This window comes from Sinocyclocheilus rhinocerous, unplaced genomic scaffold (assembly GCF_001515625.1).
Source record: "Sinocyclocheilus rhinocerous isolate Xijiao unplaced genomic scaffold, SAMN03320098_v1.1 scaffold2252, whole genome shotgun sequence".
NCBI lineage: Eukaryota > Metazoa > Chordata > Actinopteri > Cypriniformes > Cyprinidae > Sinocyclocheilus > Sinocyclocheilus rhinocerous.
Window position 1 is genome coordinate 85,762 of NW_015650091.1, and position 20,985 is coordinate 106,746.

Sequence of the window (20,985 nt, forward strand, 5' to 3'; positions counted from 1 at the left end):
GGTCATTGAATCAAAATCTGTATGCCCAAAATCACCTTACCCCTGAAACAATGAGTTCTCCTCCCAGGTTCTGAACCTCAGCCTTGACCTTGCTGCAGATGTTGAGCTGGTGGCAGTAGAGGGCGATTCTCTGTAGGTACGCCAATAAGTCCTGCTTACAGGCTGAGTCTGGGCACTAAAAGAGATGGGAATACATGGCAGACACTTGACCTTTACATATTCACTGGGTAGAGCAAATATGAGGTGAGGAGGGTGAAGCGACGATGACTGAAGATGAAATTAGCTCCATCTTGAAGATGACTCAGAGGTTTGTCATCATCACATATTGGCTAAAGTAGGCTCATTCGTAAATCTCCTGCTATCATCATGATTGCTGATGATTAGCACAATGAAATGGAAAGTACTTCTCATCCCTGAGGGTTCGAGGAAACATTTTATAATGAACAGCAGCCCATATTACAGTAAATAAAATAGCCTTATTTTCCTTTACATGTTATGAAGCCAGTGGGGAGAGATGCATGGACTGTTTCTGATGTCATGACACAGCGATTGCTTATCTCATGAATATTTATTAGGTCATGATTATATGTTGTTGTGTAACCTTCCTGCAGTCACAAACTACTTAAATATTCATGAGCCAGGACTTTGGCATAATCGAATTGGTAATGTGTACAGACTTTGCATTGAGATCAGACCAGTTTTACATTATTTGCCTTTATTTATATAATTTAACTGACTTTCACTGTTTTGATAACTATTTGTAAGCACACAAATCCTAAATTTGTTAGCATATGCCCATCCTCCAAATATATCTCTCTGGAAATTGGATCTGTTGTGTTTGTTCTTCTTTAACACATCAAAACTGTAATGTGAAGAATGCAATATCAAATGAATTTGTCAATAAGAAAATGGTTGTCTATTTTTCTACTTGGTTCATTCTGTGTAGTGCATTTACATGTAAGAACGACACTTTTTCTGGCTCCCATTCGAAACCATAGATGAGCACTTTCAATTTAATGTCAAGACTTTTTGGAAAAATAATAATTTTGCACATACAGCACCTCGCATGCCAAGACAAGATTACCGCTTTGACACACTTCTAACACAGTGGTTAACTCAGCGACTTTGCATAAAGTAATAAGTCCTGTCAGAAGTTGTTAAATAGTTGGCTCCAATTTTTTCTCCCTTAGCGTCACATGAACTTTGAGTGAAAAAGACTGATGAGACACATTTAATAACTGTTGAAGCTGCTTTATCTTTGACACGGCTGAGCAGCTGTGACGTCCTTAGTGTTCAGCGATCGAGTGTCTCTCTTCAGGAGGCAACCTCTCGCTGTGCCGGAGGATGACAATGGGGAAATGGAGAAATATAGAACCCTCTATTCTCACCTCCAGGGCCCAGCAGCTTTAGGTCTGCTGTGTCAAGTGCAGCAGTTACAGGAGCTGCTTGCGTGTGATTCTGAGGACGGCTGACTGCTGTCATGACCACACAAACACCACTGTGGCCCAGCCTGGCAGTCCTCTATGGCAGTGGCTTTGCAACCCAACAAAACTGCTTTAAAACAAAAGGTCTTTAAAATATTTTAAATACACTGAACAAAATTATAAACGCAACACTTTTGTTTTTGCCCCCATTTTTTATGAGCTGAACTCAAAGATAAAATTTTTAGTATTCACTGAATAATTAAACCCGGCGCTTATTTGTAATCTCAAAGTTACCCACAAACAACAAACTTTTATTTGTGATTACCTCATTTACCAAAAATGTTTACGGACACAGAGAAGCAATTTCAGAACATGGCGTGTGGCAAACACAAAACTTGTTTGGTGACGGATATGAGCTTGATAGAAGATCTTGTTTGTCAAACACACAGTAAGTACCATTAATTAATTAGAAAATGGGTTTGCGCCATCAAAAATAGTACATCAGGTGCTGGTGCAACGGTCGCTTGTTGTCCATCATAAAGCTGAATGGAACAGTTAGGAAAATAACTCGAATCGACACACAGAGTTGCAAGGTTTATTAGAGAATCAGGACTATAAAGTATGCAGGACTCTACTAGTCTCTGAGCAAACCACACAACTAGTCCTTTTCTAAATGTAATACTATAGCCAACCTGACTGCCGTGGTTAGTCATACAGTAATATAATTAAATAAATTTATTTTTAAATGCAAAAACTAGTGCATCAGGTCACCATATGGATAACTGGGAAGGAAGAATCTTGTTTCAACATAAGTTATTCCTATTACTATGGGTCATATTCATTTTAAATAATAATAATAAAAAATCATTAGGAAGGAAAGCAGCACCTCTGCCTCGGTTAGGGCTGACACTACTGTACCATAAATTATATTATTTAATATATCTGTGTATATATGGCCAGTCAGCGAGAATGAACGCCACATGAATTGTACCGCAGCCTGCACTGTAAACGTTTCCGTCACGAGTTTGTTTGTTTCTCAAATTTACAGTGAAATTTGTTTCAAAGAGGATGGGTGGCCAAACCCTCCAACTCACAGACATTTACTGGGCACATACACACACGTCGCTGCATGGAACAAGATACAGTTCCAAGAAAATAAGCCGTAACAAGGAGAGGAGAAGAAATCAAGAGAGAAGGAGGAGGAGGAGGAGTTTTGGGCATCTGTGGTGCGGAGTTAAAAGGAGTCCATGGCCTTGAATTCGCTGAGGGCTTGGACGGGGGATATGTGTTTCTTCTGCGAGCCTCGCCTGACACGGGTCTGGCACTCCTCTGGTTTCTCTCTCTTCACCAGGGGTTTCTTCTCCGGGGCCTTCATGCGCCAGGACACCACCGGGGAATTGACCGCCGCCGTGCCGTACACCTTCTGGTACTTGGTGGAAGCCACATAGGAGGCCTTGACTGTGAGGACCACGGCATTCATCAAGTTCTTGGCCGCCTGGATGAGGGATGTAGCGCTGTCCAGCTAAAGCAATGGGGAGGAGAACATTCAAGTAAGTGTCTGTTGATGATAACTATGGCTAATGTATGGAATGAAATGATGCACTGTTTTGGTCTTAATGCACAGTATTAAAATTAAATAAATACATAAAGTGTGAAACAGTATGCAACAATTGCACAGTTATAAATGAGCTATGGCAGGTTTTTTGAGTAATTGAGCTAGTGTTTAACACTGTCCAAGTATAGATGACCCTAATTGAATATTTGAAGAATGAAGTACGTGTGGCACACCTCAGATGTTTGGCTTAGGACAACTGTTGTCTGATTAACTTGTATACTACTGCTGAAAAGTTTTGAATAATTATGATTTTTTAATGATCAGCTGAACTGCAGTAGTAGTCATGTTTGCATTTTCTTTCCAGTTGCGTCCATAGTAGTTAATCTGTCATTTTGTGGAACATAACAAAATTAGGCAGATATTTTCACCAAAATACATGCAGTTGTATGTAAATGAAGCAGTATGTTCTTCTTTTTAAAGTCTGTTTTAACTGTTATATGATTAGTTATAATTAGCATTGTGTTTGACAACCACAGCTGTACAATATTCTACCATTTTACATTTAACTTATTGTGCACCAAAACATTCAAAGCTTTATATACAGTAAATTAAGCATACTGTATCCTATGATGGCTGTTGTTTCTGAATTGTTTTGTCTTTTCCAGCACTGAGAAGCAGCTTGATTATTGAGCACCTGGTTCTGTTTTACACCGTCTACTCAGAGATTCTTTCTGAAATGAATACAGTCCCTTTATAAGTCCTGGGAACCCCAGATGGCCATAAGATGTAAATACTGTGTTAGTGGGAAAATGGTATGATAAGGGACAAGTCAAGCCACCTGTTCAGACTACCCAATGAACACAACACGTGGCAGTGGAGAGCATGGATTGCTGCTATGGGCGGGACACAAGGGCCTGAAAAAAGGGGTGTTCTGTTTTGGAAAGCAGGAACTGTCTGGCCATCTCAGGTGTGCTTGTACACTCGGATTACACTCTGATCAGCAGTGTGATCGGGTTCCCCCTCACTCTTTTCCCTTTATCTAAGGGAAAAGAAATACGGCAAGAAAACAACAAAAACAACATGAGGCCTGGCCAGTGGTGACACAGCAGGTTTCTTGTATCTTTTTGATCAGTCTCCCAGCGTTGATGACAACAAAAGCGTCATTCCTGTTACAGTGGGTATAGAAAAGAATCACTCCCCTTTAAAATAAACACATGTTGTTGCTTTGCAGCCTGAAATGAAGATGGACACAGTTTTTGTTTTATCCAGCTGTATTTACTCAGTGCAACTTAGAACATCCAAGTGAAAGATATAACACCAACATGTCGGGAAAAAAAATATTTTGCTTTAATTACAGCCTTTAGTCTGTTGGGACCTGTCTCTGTCTCTACTAACTTTGCACATCTAGACTTTGCAATATTTGCTCACTCTTCTTTGCAGAACTGCTCAAGTTCAGTTAAATTTGATGGTGACCGTTTGTGGACTGCAGTCTTCCAGTCATTCCACAGATTGTCAATGGGGTTTAAGTCTGGGCTCAGACTAGGCCATGCAAGGACATTCACCTTTTTCTCCTTCAACCACTGTGTCCTCAGTTTTGTTGTGTGCTTTGGGTCATTGTCATGTTGAAAGGTAAACCTTCTTCCCATTGACAACTTTCTGGCAGAGGACAAGCAGATTTTCCTCAAGAATTTGATGGTATTTTGCCCCATCCATTTTGCCTCCTATCCTGACAAGTGCTCCAGTCCCTGCTGCAGAGAAACACCCCCATAACAGGATATTACCACCTCCATGCTTTGCTGTAGGAATGCTGTTATTTGGATGGTGAGCTGTATTGGATTTCCGCCAGGCATATCGTTTGGTGTTGAGGCCAAATAATTCAATTTTAGTCTCATCTGACTCCGAATCTTCAAGGTGTGTTTCGGCAAAGCTCAGTCGTGGCTGCATGTGGCCTTTCTTGAGGAGTGCCTTTTTCTTGCAACCCTCCCATACAAGCCACATTTGTGGAGAATTTGTGATATCAAAGCTCTTTTCATGCTGAGCTAGTCAAAATGACCAGAGCTGATCACAGTTGTAAGTCAAATAGCTTTGTGTGCTATTGAGAATGTGATTAGCTACACCTGCTTGAGTTTACAAGTCATTTTTAGGAGGGGGGTGATCCTTTTTCTACCTCAGTGATTCAGGTTTTTAATTTTTTTTCCCGAAATGTTGGTGTTATATCTTTCACTTGGATGTTATAAGTTGCACTGAGCAGCTGGATAAAACAAAAACGTGTAGTTTTTTTGTAATGTAAGATTGGCTAATTAGTTAGTACTGTGGTATATAGCAGTCCTATAGAGTGCTACAGTGATGATATATTTCTTGTAGTCCAACCTGGAAGTTAGCATCACCCTGGTTCCCAGTAGGATTTTTCCAATCTCTGCAGCCCCATTTAGCCACATGTTAGCAACCACCTTTTTCAAATAATTAAATAAATAAATAAATAAATAAATAAATAATAAATTACTGAAGTTATCTTCTGTTGTAGAAGCATTTATCATTACAGGCATTTAACCAAAACTCCATACAAAAACCCACTTCAACACGATGGATCCAGTAGTATTAAATGCTAGTTTTGGGGTTTTGGCCTACACAAATACATCATCTATGCAACTCTCTATTGGAGTAGCAGTTAATTAGGGAGGTGGAGTCGGGTGATTTATTGAGCGGTCAACACTGTAGCGGCAGTAGCAGGCCTCGTTGTGTAAAGACCAAGCTTCTCTAAAGACCCGCGACTCTACCTGCGTGACTCCACCAAGCAATGTCAACATGCAGCTTGCTAGTCTAAATCTCATTTTATTTTCTCTCTTAATACTCTCTTATTCCCTGTCATGTTCTTGGCATGTGCTCTCATTACATCCTTGTTGTTTACCAAAGATAGAAGTCTAAACGTGTCTGCACACAAACCAGTTGCCCTCACCATGGCCTGTCAGTTGGACAGCAACACTGCTTTTACCCGTCAGTCAGAAGTCAACATCTTGCCTTTGACTAAAACCACAAACAACTCTGCGAGTCTTTCAGCCCTCACTACCAAGTTTATCTTCTCACCCAAATAGGCAGGGTGGTAGGCAGTTTGGCTCATTTCCAACAATTTCCAAATTCACAATCAAGCCTCTGCAGATGATCCATATGGTTACTTAATTATGAGCAAATAAAACTATGACTTGGGGAAAAAGAAGTGCATATGAGAACATGAAAGTGCACTACATACAGTAGCAGGAAAGAACCAGATGGTGCATGATATAGTAGCTGCCATCAACACATGCACTGACACACTCATAGGCACATCCTTTGCCTTTCTTTTCTTTACAAGTAGTAGAGTTGATTAACTGTTAAAAAGTGTCAGTCAGCAGGTTCTGAAGATGGTGCTCATCTAATAATAAATTCAACACATAGGAGCTCATTATATTAAACACAACCCAGGGCTTTGATCTCACATCTTCATAGAGACATAAATGGGGGAAAAAAGGGGGTATTCTGACCTGGTCAGCCACGGCACGGGCAAGTTTGTCCATTCTGGATCCGGCTTCTGCGATTTTCTTTGCAGCATTGATCACATCAGAGGAGTTCTTCAGAGGGCCTTTGCCTCTGCAATGGCACAAAAACCCAGATTGTTACTCTATTAGCTGATTCCTCAAAACGGCAGAACGCAAGCTGCACAGAAAGCAAGCAACCCCCCAACATATTCTAGCAAATCCCAAATCAGAAGAAACTAAAGAAACACAAGCAGCTACACTCTCAGAAAAAAGTTCATATTAGCACTTTAAAGGTACATATTAGTACCTTTATATTAATACCTTTTGAAAGGGAAAGAGAGTGTGGAGCAAAAAAAATGATTAGAATAATGAATATGTAATTTATCACAAAAAGAACCCTTCAGGTTGATACAAGAACCCTCTGCATTTATATTGTTATCTATCTAAATGTTTGCAGCATTCTTGTTGTTGACATGTGGATGGATGTACCTAGTGAAGTCAGTCATCTCCATCATGATCATACACATCTGTTTGGCCAGCACGATGATGTCGTTTCCGTTGTCGTCCCACTTGGCGACCTCTGCGTCCAGCTTGCTCTTTTCCTGCCTGAAGCTCTCCACCTGTTCGGCAATCTTGGCCTTCTCTTCCTGAGGCAGCTGAGCCATGATAGCCTATGGGGGGTAGTGATAAGACACAAGATAAAGATCAATTAGACACGTCACAAAAGTTTTTTTTTGCAACACATGCCCTTGTTTCTGGTTAAAAGTTTGAAAAGAAAGTACCCTCCATTTAGGTTGACTTGGTTTAACCCCACTGAAATGCCTCTGTATAAGGTTTTGAAACTTAACACTTAATCATAAGACCTTCTGGAACCCCATGACATCTCATGCTCATAAAGAGAAAATCCATTCTCTTTTCTTTCCCCCTCTCCTTGTCAAGGAATAAATTATCGCTCTGTAGCGATTCTGAGCCAGTCCGAAAGGGCATTAATCTATCTGCAAGGTCACAGGCACCGTTAAGGCGCAGTATTATTTGTGAGATAAATGTATAATTACCTCACTTCTTACATCAGTCAATGAATTATGCATTTGTTCAACATTCTGTCAGAGCGGACGGACCAAACCAAAGCAGGGGACTCTGGATGCCATCAAGTGTGTGATTACCGAGGAAGGTTTTGCAAAAGTCTGTGCCGTCAGATTATCTTTTCCGCAGTTTTGTCTGAATTTAGTGGAGATACGCCATCATAGCCAAAGGATGTCATAACATAAGAGCTAATTAAGAGCCAGCTGCTCATTTAAGATTTGTAGCTTTTTGCTTGTTTATTTAACAAGCAATTACACACTAAAAAGAAAAGAAGTCCTCTGAGAAAATGTGATTAAAAGATGAATATGATTTCTTTTTCAGATAGTGTGCACTCCTGGGCATTTCAAATGGAGGGCTGTTGCAACGGTGGCTGTGTCCGAAAAAATAGCATGTTTTTGCTGCATAAATGTCCCATATAACTGTGCGATGGCATCTGAAAAAGCAGTTGAAAGGATTATATTGTAAATGCTTCCTTGGTTATGACTAAAGTTCAATTTTTAAATTTAACGTTGTCTCGTTTTAGCTTGGAATTGATTACCGCACTGTTTTACCACCTGTGGATCCAGTCAGAAACATACCCATCCCAAGAGCCAATCAGCTCTTTACATACCTTTGAAGCAGCCAATCAGCATTAAAGAGCTGCTGCTTGGTTAATCCCAACTACTCTGATCCTAAAAGTGGATGTGATGTATGGAAGGAAGGTAAATAGAAGGAAGAGAGCACATTTTTTCCTCTTGCCTTGCTCAGAATTCACTTATCCCAAATCTCTCTGGCTCCTAACCGATAACAAGAGAGGGTGCAAGCAGTTTAATGCTCCAACAAATCCTTCCCCATACGCACTGGTGCCGATTCATTCAACACACTCATACTGTGTGCTGAACGTCTGCGCACTTCTGGATTAGAAATCCCTCAGAAAAGCTTTTTAATTTTTCTCATTTGAAATAAAATGGCCTAGATACCGGAGTTCAATTTTATGGCTGACCTATCAGCACTGTTATCCTATCATAGAGTTAAGAGATAGAGCAACATTTTCTATGTGTCTGTCTGAAAGTGTGAGTCAGTGAACAAATGGCTGCTCTTATTTCTCTCTTATGAGAACTTAAAATCCATAAAATTTTAAGTCACAGACTATATCAATATAACAGTAGTGACGCATATTTGATTTGCAAAAACACATTCACTCAATGTAACATTCAGCATCTATGCTTAAGATACTACTTGAACTCCACTGAACCGAGTTTACTACTGAGCAAAATGTTTTTCCACGGTCATTTTTTTTCTAGTTCTTTACAAATGATCATTTCCTCTCATTCATGGAAGATAATTTCTTCTCAAGAGTAATTGGTGTCAAACTGAGTGATGGTGTGTATTTGCGTGTGAAAGTCAGTGGTACTCCACGGCTACATACTGATATTCTTGTAATGTCTCATAAGTAGCCCACTGTGCACTATTCACACATACACTAATGTGGATTAAGCCTCAAACCCCAGTGAGCTCTGCTGTCAAATGCCGGCTGACACAGGCACACTAAGGGGGTGACATTGCCAGAAGTCTCATTTGCAATCTTATTTGAACTACTATACAGTCTCTGCAGAGAGAGTTTACAAAACTAGGACCAAAATGATTCTTGTATATTTTCTGCTGGAAATGGGTGCATGCTCCCCTGCTATGTTAAATATTGTAGTCTTTGTTTCAAAACCTACATTCCAAAATTTAACCTTATAAGTGACTGAACATTCTACATTGGCAGCAACTCGATTGTGAGCAATTTGATGTGCAATGTAGATTTGACTCCCAATTTATTTATACAAAATTAGCTGTTAGCATTTTGCTAAGCTAAAAGGTAAAACATGCCTTTTTATTACACTTCTTTTCTACCTTGCTGTAGTGAAGGAATACAAATTAAATTTATCTTGCTTAGTCCACCATCTTGGATGCGTTTTATAAGATTTCCTTCTTCAATAAGGATACTTGTTGTGCTGCCTTAGAATCTGTGTTTTTGCATTGAGAGCTACATGCCTTAAAATGCCCTTACGTAGGAAGTTCAATAGGCTTCAATAAAACCTTATTTTCACAGTTAGTCTATTCAGAGAGTTTTTATTAAACTGGGACCTACAATGTTCATATATGGAGGACTTGAACATGCGCGTCTGCTCCCCTGCTATGTTAAATATTGAAATAAATAAATAAAGATGTTAGATGCCATGTGACAGAACTGATGTAAAGCGTAATCATCACAGGATGTATATTTTATACTTTGTAATTGCAGTGTTGAGTATTGAGGGAAGAAAATCTACAAAAAACGTTCACACCATCATTTGCAGCAGAGGATAAATAATGTTTCATTATCGAAAAAGTGAAAGACACATTGTTGTGTGCATGCACTTGAGTGACTGGCCCTCTTGTTATTCTGAGACTAGATGTAATTTTACAGCAGACACAATCAGTGGAGTGATAAGTGTTTTGTATTGTGAAAGTAAACCTGCTGGAAATGACAGCAGGAACAGGAGATGCTCATGTGTCACGTAGGAGTCACTCACCCTTGCGCTCTGTCCAGCAATAAGTTGGTCATCTTCTGTCTGGACGCTGGTGCGGCTACGGGCGTCATAGTCTTCTTGCTCAAAGTCAGAGTCATCTTCCAACTCTTCTGGAGTCTGGAAAAGAGAAAGAAAAAAAAAAGGCCATTCTTGTCACACCTTTGTGGTGTTTCACTGAAAAAATAAATACTTGAAGAAATAAAAAAACAAAAAAAGTGTATTTTTCTTATTATTTGTTGGAAAAGAGCAATCAGTAGGTTATTTAAAATTCACATTTTGCACATACTGGGTTTGGGATGACAGAGTGAGTACAGTGAGTGATACATTTTTGAGTGAGCTATTCCTTTTAAGGTTTCCTATATTTCATTTTTACTTTCAGTTTCAAAACTGGTCTGGAGAGACATTAACTTGTGGGTTTCTGTCGTCAACAACCTTTTGCCTTGTTTAAACTTTACATCTATATTTTAAAGGTACTCTACTAGAGTGCCGATGTCCTTTGTCCTAGAGCTCCAGCTTGCTGACAATTTGGGACACAACATTTGGCAGACATCACGAGCAGCTGTGCGTTGCCACACAATGAGGGAAAGACCTCTGATCCAACATAAAGATGTGTCAACCATTAAACCAGTCAAATCTTACTAAATAATTCATTCGTCCCACAGTTTGAGTTACAAGTGACTTGCATCATTGTTCTTCAATTCCCTTTTGGCTTTCTTGTGAGTAATATAAAAAGATGTTCCCTCTTAAAGTGGGATCAAACAATATGTGAAGGGGGAAAGGCCTGTAGGTTTTTCGGGGTTTAGATGTGATCTGTTTTCTTGTATTCTGCCTACCAGTAGTTTCAACATCAGTCCCACCAACTGCCTAATGAGCAAATTGGAGACAAAGAAAAGACAGTGTATCTTGACAGCCGCCACTGTTTCAGACATTCTGAGCGGCAGTGGCACTAACTACCGATTGAGATATACTATAGATCGAATCAGCTAAGTAACTTACTGCAAACTGGCAAAGGGTTCTTTGTTACGTGTTTTAATTTTCTAGGCAGCAGAAAGCATACACGCTCTGTATGATTTATTTTTGTGATTCATTTTTGGGGTGGGGGGTGGTTTGGAGAATCAATATATAAGTAAATATAAGTAGGATCTATATTTACAATTATCACTCTTTTCCAAGCCATCTCCAAGCTCAGCTTGACATCATTTACTGACAACACACTGTTCAATATTACTTGATATTCCCACGGAGGAAGTGTGCATCTTAGAAAATGTATTTTTGCAACAAAAAGACAAGTGTTTGTTAGTCATATTGAACCAAAAACATTCTTGGTAAATAGAATATACACAACAGGCAAAGGCATAAACAAAATAACTTATTCTTATTGTATACCAAGGACATGCTGAATACCACATAAATAATAACTTGTAGCATTAATTCATAATCTAGTGCATCTACTTGTTATCTTCTATGTCAGGGGTTTTCAAACATTACAGACCCAGGGACCCCCAATAGAAAAAGCTAGATTTTTCTAGAAACATTTGTAACTTTCGTTAACAACATTAAGTTATATTACATTACATCAGGGGTTTTCAAACTGGGGTTAAGGAAACCCCCAAGGGGGGATACTATTACAAAATGATTCGTTTTAGGGGTATTTTATTATAAACCTGAAGAGAAACATTTTCAATTCAAGTAAATACTCTCAAGATGGTATTTTAATAATTTGCTTTGGCTTTATTAAAGTGACAATATAAAAGCCAATTATTTCGTTTTTGAAACATGTTTTCTTTACAATATCACTCTCACTACTTTTTCACAGAGTATAAATGGTTCTTTATATTGGATCATTATATTTAGGGGTCCCTGGCATCAAAAGCCCTGCATTACACAATGCTTAACAGTCCATTAGTTAACGTTCACTCAAACAATAATTTGAAAATTAAGACATTATATCCCCACAATTATATCCACAGATCCTCAGGAATACGTTTGTGGACCTCTCAGTTGAAAACCCTGGCTCCGTATGATGAAGTCATAACCGCCAACATTATTTTCACACGAAATGTGTTTAATGTGTTGTTTTGTTATTTATCACACAAACCACTTGGGCAATGAGTACAGTGAAATCCCCGCTTGTGAATAGCAAGGACCTTGTGTGGTCCTCTAACTTATACGATACTCACTCTTATCATAAGGACTGCTTTCCTGATGTCACGCACTCCGTCATAAACAAGACGAGAGGCGTCAATGAACTCGTTCTCTTCGAATGGCTGCGGGGGGCTGGTGCTAAGAGCCTCGATGGCGACCTCAACCTGCTCTGCAAAGCGTGGCATCACTGGTGAAAAAAAAAAGAAGGACGCAGAGGATTGAGTTGAGCAAGAGGCTGAAAGAAACCAAAAACAGAAAGACAGATACACAGAAAAACATTTTCCAAAAAATGGGATTACATATATCCCTCAAAAGCCAGCATTCCCCTCAGGTGCCAAACATATCAGAGAGAAGATATAGTGAAAGGTGAGAAAAATTGAGAATATGTGATCTTAAGAAGCTAAGTGTCGAAATTCAGGCAGGCACATCTATTTCTGCCGTCTCCTCCCTGTCAGTCAGGCCCGAGGACATGGAGCAAGACGAGAAAATGTCACCCTGAAAATGGAAGGGGCGCCCTATGTTTGCCAATTAACCACTTCACCTTGCTGGGAACACATGACTATCAGTGAGCCGAGGCATCGCTAGACACTAATAATATAATAATAATAAAAAATTATAATAATAATTACATCACTCTCTACTTTACCCTGCTTCAATTCACCCTCCGTCTTGTTCCTCAGTAATGGGCACTAAATGCTGGCTGCAATAAGGGATTGTTTGACGAAGACAAGAGTCGAGTACGAACAATGTTGACAGACATTGATTGAGTGCAGCTAGAGGGTTGGGAAAGGTCTACTAATGTGACATCAGTTTGATCTGTTTTCATGATGAGCCGTATTTCAGCGTTTACACTGAACAAAGGTGTTCGGACCACTTACCCTTGGTGTAACCGTTTTGACAAAATACTTACGGCTAAACCTGCATCGTGACAGTGAATGGACTTGTAAGTAAATTTAATTTATGTGAAATGTCAATATAAAATGTTAATATCATTTTAGAGGGCTCCGACAACCTTATTGTAATCCTAAGCTTTAAACCTTGATGACTCCAGAGTAAATAATAGAGCTGATGATTTAATTTCTCCAACTGGACTGCACAAAACAAGTGCGTTCCTTTGTGCTCCGCAGCCCACTGATTTACACTCAACCTCCAGACCTGACACTGAATGACCTGCCTGCATACTCGACGAGGAAGGGGGAAATATCCGAAGTCTTGTGTTTCCATGGCAATGTCACTGGTGGAGGGAGACCGTATTGTGATCTAACCCTGACATCAAGTCACACTCATATCAATGCCTAGGACCACTTGGTGGATGATGAAAAAAAGATGGGCACAGTAAAAAGCCTCGTATTAAACCCTTGAGCAAGCTCCAAAGTGATGCTCTTAAAATATTCAACAAATGTATCAAGGAGGGGAAGGTCTCTAGTTTTTTACAAGCCAGGAACTAGGATATTATGACCCAAGGAACACTTCTCCGTGGGGAAGGTGGGTCTTATAAGGACACTACTGTGACAAGAAAATTCTAGAGTGCCGTCTTCAGCCATCTAACCAAATCAAAGCCCAGAGAGCCTTTCACAATAATAGCGGATGCAGATCTCCAGGGAAAAATTGGTCTTGTGATTTTTCATGATGGTTTTGATTACAGGCATCTGACTAGAGATTAACTTTAAAAGGGGACAAGTATAGGATCCTCTCTGACAGCCATTTTGCCTATTTGCCTTCTTAAATGGACAAGTTCAGATTTGAATTTCAAATGAACACATACTTTAAGAAATACAAAATTATGCAAAACATTCAAAAAGCTGCGGTAAAGGCTCTTTATTTGATTTCCTTTCTTCTTTCTAACCCCATCTTGCTTTAACACATATTTAATTCATTTTAATCCACTTATTGGAGAGGCGTAAAATGAGCTTAGGGGAATTTTGCTGTGACTTTTAAATATAAATATTTAAATGTTCTTCAAGCCATTAATGAGTAAAGTTGCTGCTAGTGAGGAGCAAATTTAACTCAGACCAGTGAGAAATGATGAAAGGAGCTAATAAAAACCATGTTGGAAGGGATTATTTTCTTTAAGTGTTTAACTCCAGATAAAGTAAGCAAGCAGTCAGATCTGTTCTATGAGCCTTCAAATGGTGTTTTCAGATATTGCACAATGTTGAGGTGAATTGTATAATGCATGCTCAAACTGGGTTTTTCTGTTTGAGAGGCTGAGGTCAGACCAGCCTAATGGGCTCAAAATGAAATACTTGAAAAAGCAATGAGACATTCCTAATGCTAATAGGTCTTACAACACACTGAAAGTAATTCGAAATGGAGAAGGAATTCCTTTGACAACAATGAGGTCACTTGTACTTCGGTTTCACTTACATTTTGGTCCTTAGGCTGTAGTATTAGTTAGCACTGCCCTTTCTTTAGGATCTGCATTTTTTCTTATGTTTTCTTTTTCAATAACAAAATACTGGACTCATTGTAGTAGGCAGGCATTGACTGATTCTATTATCCTTGTTGTTTTGCAAGCGCTGCCTCCTGTGTCTAACCAAGCAGACTCTTGGGTCGTGACATGCTGAGGAAAAAGTTTTTGTGGGGTCATTTGGCTGTATGAAATCATTTCTTGTTTTGGTACCTGAGCAAACATGGCCTTCAACCTGTCAGTGAAACACTATATTTGCCATAAAAATCATGCGTGAATCTGTGTGTGTGTGTGTTAGACGGAGGGCAATGATTAGGTGGCCATATTTCATCTCTGCATGGTCACCCTTTGGCATGAGCCCTACTCACTCTGCCATACTCCATGACAGTATTGCTACTGCTGCCTTCTACTTGGCACTATTACATCAGCCATATTTCTCATTTTTAATCTACTGGGAGCCTGAGCATAATCTTAATGATGAGGTAATTTTTCCCGCATGAAGATTAGTTTGGATCTGGAAGAGGATGGAAAGGATAAAGAGCGAGGGGAAAGTCATCACAGCTTTGCTATTGGACTATTGATTTCCAAGCTCAAGGACACGATTCGAGATTTGTGAGCACTATGTGCTGAAGGTCCTTTAGCGGTGTATCTTTACAGACTTCGGACCAGCTGCACTTCTGTTATATGTACACTGGCTTGGGGGGAAAAACAGGATAAAGTTTATGTTCTAATTAGGCTAAAAGATGTCCATCTGCCGATAAGGAACTAAACCAAAAAGTTGAAGAAATTGATAAGAAAGTGCCAGACACGGTTGGAAATGGAACAGCTAGTCTTTACTAACTTAGTAATTTGTTAGAATGATAGCCTGACCTTGAGTTGTGAGTGATTCAAACTAAGACAAAAAAAAAAAACACACACACACAAAAAAAACATCTGTCGTAACACAAAACTACAGAGCAGTACCTGCTGTTTTACTCCAGTTGCCCACTGGAACTGTACACTACACCTGTACATTTTCTCCATTATTCAGCTGATTAAAGCCACTTAGTTGAGTGGCAAACATCTTAATTAAATGGAAAACCCGTTCAGATGCTATTCACTTCGAATATGCTAATTGGCTAAGCCCCCACCCCAACACTATGTCTGGCCTAAACATGCAAACTTTCAAAAATTCATTGAAATTTTGCATGCCAAGTCTTGTGCAATAATGAAAGGTCTAGAAGAATCAATGCTGCAATGCTTTATAGTTCAATTCCATTAATGCAGTGGCACCAAGGCTGTTACTTAAGTTCACGGGGCATGGGACTAAATTTTTATGGGTGGCCCGCCCTCCCCTGGGCCTAATGAGTAGGCTATATTACAGAGGAACTCAGTGGGACCATCTCATTAAAGGGCCTGGAACAACTTCTCCAGTTGCCCCTTTCCCTGACGACAGCCCTGGGTGGCAACAACATCCCAAAACAAAGACAGAAGCAGAGAAAAAGTGAAATCAAATGAAAAGTACCACCTCATCAATGTGAATACAGACAAGATGAGAGCCAGTCTGGGCGTCTAGCCCTTTCACAATTCAATTATCACTCTCAATCAAGCATGCAGATATTTCTCTTGGTTTTGCTGAAGCAACTAGCAGAACAGTTTTTTACATTCAAGCTGAGCGAGCATTAACTGTTCAACTTGTGATTTCCGGAAAAGAGTGTGCTGTCTTTATATAAAAAAAGGACAAAAGTAGGTGGTTTATTTTTAATTTACTGAAGACGGTTATGAAATGCTAGTGTTTGGTCCTCATTAAGAGGTAGGTGAAACAGGGTGAATTAAATATAATGTTTCATACTTTTCAGTGGATAAGTGACATGAAGTACATGACTCATTTTGCAGCAGTGTAACACATATGACCATACGGATCGGATCTGAGTGTAAAGTGATTACTGGTCAAATCACCAGACCACTCATTATCATGTCACTTTGACTTAATTTAATGCTGTTTTTGACAGAGAAATCGAAATGCTTCATTTAAATATTCTAGTGATGTGAAGGAACAAAAAACATTATAAGTGGAAGATGATGAGAAGAACTAGGGAAGATCAATTTGGACACATTCAGCTGGTCAGAAGTCACAAATATTCATTGTTTATTTTGTCCTTACTGTCAAACTAGATGTAATAAAATGATTAAAGCAGTAATTTATGATAACAAAAATATTGCAGCATCAACTTACAGCAGGACTGTTATTTTCTTCCTCTCATATTCCGCTCACTCTTCTAAACAAAGTCAGCTGTCAAAATAGTCTAATGTAATGTTTTAGACACAACAAGGGAGGTAGGACAAAGCCCCGCCGCCAGAATAATATTTTGAGTGCTCATTTTCCTGCCAGCCTCCATTTGTTGATTCCGAACAATCGTAGAAGTGCATTTAGATGGAACAACTACATCAAAAAGTGTCAGGCTGAGAGATGTTTCTCACACATTAACACCTAAGACAGCAGCCTTTTTGGTTCCTGTCAGATATTGTGTCTTGAAAGCACTGGGAAGGCTATGCACAAATCTCTGCATTACTTGGTATATTTTGGCCCTCGGCCTTGTCTGTCAGTGTCTAAATTGCCGCCTCTTGAAAGCTGGCACTAGACTGTCAAAGGTGGAGGGGTTGGGGGAAAACAGATGAAAAATGAATGAGCAAAGGATGAGTGCCAGAGGAGGGAACAGGTGGTATCTCTGGCCTCACCATCTTTTCTCATCTGTCTACCCCCTCTCTCCTCTAACTTCCTTCTTCCAAGAGCTTCCTGGTCTCCTCTGTCCATCTGTCCCCATCACTACCATAAATTCATGCCTTAGTGAGCATGAGACAAGATCAGGACCCAGGTGCATGTGTGATCTTTGTTCTTACCTGTCTCAGAGAGGAGCTTGATGGACTCGAGAACACGCTCCGTGTAGACGCCAGGTTCATAGTTCTCCATCTCAGCATTAATAATGTGTACCACACGAGCGGCTCGGCCCCGGATTGCTCCTGCTGTCCTGTCCAGGGTGTCCACATCCCCCTCTTGCAGGGCGATCACACACTTATTCACATCTTCCAGAATGTGGTTCTCTGCGGAGAGATGAGATAAAACAATGAGGAAACATTCAAGTATTACTAAAATGTGACATTTTTTAATGCATTGAATATTAATTATAAGAAAAAGTAAAAAAAGTAGCAAGTTTAAAACATAAAATACATCCCTTTTTTTAAGTATCCAACTGTTAAAATAATTAGTTTAACGGTCAACATTTTCTAAATGTTAACAAACACCTTTTGGTTATGATTTTGGAAAAAAAAACACAAAAAAAACAGACTGAATATTTTACAGCATGGGCTCTAACCGTTCCAATGCTCTTCTAAAATTACTTGCAAGACAACAGGCCAGTAGCTTTAAAAAAAAATAAATAAATAAAAAAATAAAATAAAATAAAAATCACTGGGTGGACCTAAACAAACACTGGTTTCTTAATAAGGCTGTTATTTCTCCTATTTGTCTCCTGTTTAGATTTGTATAAAGCAGTGCAGCTGAAGAATAAATTGTCATGTATGGAGGCTTTTAAATTAAGCATAACATGTTAGAAATTAAATTGAGAAAAAAAACAAAACAATTGCAGAATATTTTTTTCAAGAGACTCAAGAAAAACATTGGCTATTCAGATGTTGTGGTATAGCACATCTGCACTATTATTAGAAATATGTTCAGCCTTTACACTTTCATTTCCTTTTCCATGTCAAAGTATTGATGATTCCCCTGCCTTTTCAAAACACTCTGTTTACAACTTTTCTGTGAAAGAAATTACATATAATTGATTTTTCCAACTAGAAAAAAAAATCAATTATATCTGAATTTTACAAAAGCACATGCAGGGCTCAACAATAAGGATGGCCCATGGCCAGTGTGAGAGCATTTCAGGCCAGCTGACAAATCTGTTACATGCCATATTGGCCCAGTGCTGCATTGCAAATACGTACTGCATTGACTGATCATATTCATGTATTTTCATGTAAACTAAAACTTTTTTGTCACTAAACTAAAGGTATGTAGTTATATCTTATACCCTATCTAGAACTATTTTAAACGGGTCCAGCTCCAGTTCTAGATGTAAGGTGGGCCATAAAACTCTTAAGGTGGACTAGACATTCAAATGTATATGTCAGCTGTCCAAATATTTTCTTTCTGAGGCATACAATAATTTGTTGCTCAAAATGTATATTCATTTTGTGTCCAGTGAAAATGTTGGCAGGACAAGTGCTAATCTCAAATACTGGCCCAGCCAGGCCAGCATTAGAAAATAATAATAATAATAATAATAATTATTATTATTATTATAATAAAACAATCCTTATTGTTGAGTCCTGACATGTTTTATTCACAAGTTTCCAGGAAAATAAGAATGCACTACACCAGTTTCTGGACAACAGGCGGTGGGCTGCATACCAACATTGCCTCCTACTTTATTTAATACAGCCCACATAGACCTGTCAGATATAAAAAAAGATCTGGCCTGCAACATCCAGGATTCATTCATTCATTTGCTGTGTATTTAGTATTGACTTTTATTATAGTCCCTGCCTTGAAATCCCTGGCTATAGTACAGTATTAATTCTAATATTTTTTGTGCAGGATCCAGACAGGATATACTATACTTCAGCCAGCAAAATATGGCAAAAAAAAAGCGAGAAAAGGATGGAGAGGAGAGTCTGTTTCTGCAGAGGTGGGAGGTGAGACTGAGAAGTTAACGTGCCTCATTTGCAAAGAAAAGAACTAAAGAATGTAGTTTATACAGTAATTACAAGATGAAACACTTCAGTTAAACATGATTATCTTGTTCATCAGCAAAAATGGGTGAACTATCAGTGAAAACCTCTTCATACGTATTCACAGCATACATTATATTATATATACTGTATACAGATGACAGGCAAGGCATTTACGATGTTTAGTTTAGTTTTTATTTTTAAATTCAGTTCTTTATATTAACTATAAAAAACATATGTATGTTTGTGTCCAATGCTCAAGTGAAACTACACTGAAACAATAACTGGGACCAAGTGTATGTCCATTGTAAATTCAATAATCTTTTTCATGAATGCAAAATAGTGTGAATACAGCAATACAGTGTGAACACGGTTTCAAAGCAAGGCTACACATGCAAAGGGTCATAAATGTTCATATTTATGTTGAATTATATGGTCATTTACATTCATATTGGATGGACATTCACATTCAGGATAATGGGATCTTGATGGTGGAGGCAGCTGACATTTTAGAGTGTCCATTATAAAGAGGGATAAATAGACATGGCTATATTCTACGGCCGTACTCAGGGTGGAGAGTTTAGATGTCAAGAGGAGGATGATGGATGTTCACATTCAAAAAATATATGCTTCAAAAGCTCTTAAAGCCTTAAAATGTTTTAATAGTATGTATAAAGAAAGGCTGCTTGATTTCCTGTTCACCAGCAGGCAATAAATACTCAATGGAGGTCTCACAAAAACAGAACACACACACACACACACACACACACACACACACACACACACACACAGGTTTGTTTTTGTGAAAAGTGGGGACATCCCATAGGCGTTATGGTTTTTCTACTGTACAGACCGTATATTCTATTGCCCTACACCAACCCTACCCCTAAACCTACCCCTCACAGGAAACTTTGTGCTATTTCAGATTTTCAATACACTCCATTCTGTGTGATTTATATGCGTTTTGAAAAGTGGGGACATGGGGTAATGTCCTGAAAAGTCACCTTCTCCTTGTAATACCTATGTCATACCCTTGTCATTATACAAATTTATGTCCTCATTTGTCACAAAAACGCGCACACACACACACACACACATATGTTGTATTAAGAACTGTAGTTAATGAAAATAAAGTCAATAATCCTGTAATCCTGTGGTTGTGTGGAATATTTTACATTTCGATGATTTAATTATCTGTAAGTACGTGTTCATGTATGAAGTGAAAAAGCTTGTATTTTTTTGTAAGCAAACAAGAAAGAAAATAAAAGAGCGAATTTGCCATTGTTCCACATTTCGTGTATGAAGCAAGTATGAAGCTTCCCCTCGCCTCACACACACACAAATCAGTAGCCTATCCACCAATTACAGAAGTAGATTATTATGGATAACATGCATATCTAATTTCTTACTTTTATTATAATTTTATATTTAGCCTAAAAATGTTAAAGTTATTGGCATTATCATTATTTTATGTGCTTTTTCATGAAATATATGCATGCTACAGGTCAGCACAAATGTCTTTCATTGGCGAGTGAGGAGGGGGATCTGC

At 38.8% G+C, this 20,985-nt stretch overlaps 1 protein-coding gene across 1 annotated transcript in view; it reads right to left on the reverse strand.

Moving 5' to 3' along the window:
- Positions 1–2,017: 2,017 nt before the first annotated feature.
- Positions 2,018–20,985, reverse strand: part of ctnna2 (catenin (cadherin-associated protein), alpha 2) — a 468,558-nt gene continuing 449,590 nt past the window's right edge. The window contains exons 12-17 of the mRNA XM_016516505.1: positions 17,547–17,747; positions 12,292–12,443; positions 10,115–10,228; positions 6,981–7,162; positions 6,498–6,603; positions 2,018–2,946 (exon numbers count right to left, since the gene is read on the reverse strand). Coding sequence (XP_016371991.1) covers positions 2,659–2,946; positions 6,498–6,603; positions 6,981–7,162; positions 10,115–10,228; positions 12,292–12,443; positions 17,547–17,747 — 1,043 coding nt within the window. The 3' untranslated portion in view covers positions 2,018–2,658. The remainder of the gene's footprint in view (positions 2,947–6,497; positions 6,604–6,980; positions 7,163–10,114; positions 10,229–12,291; positions 12,444–17,546; positions 17,748–20,985) is intronic.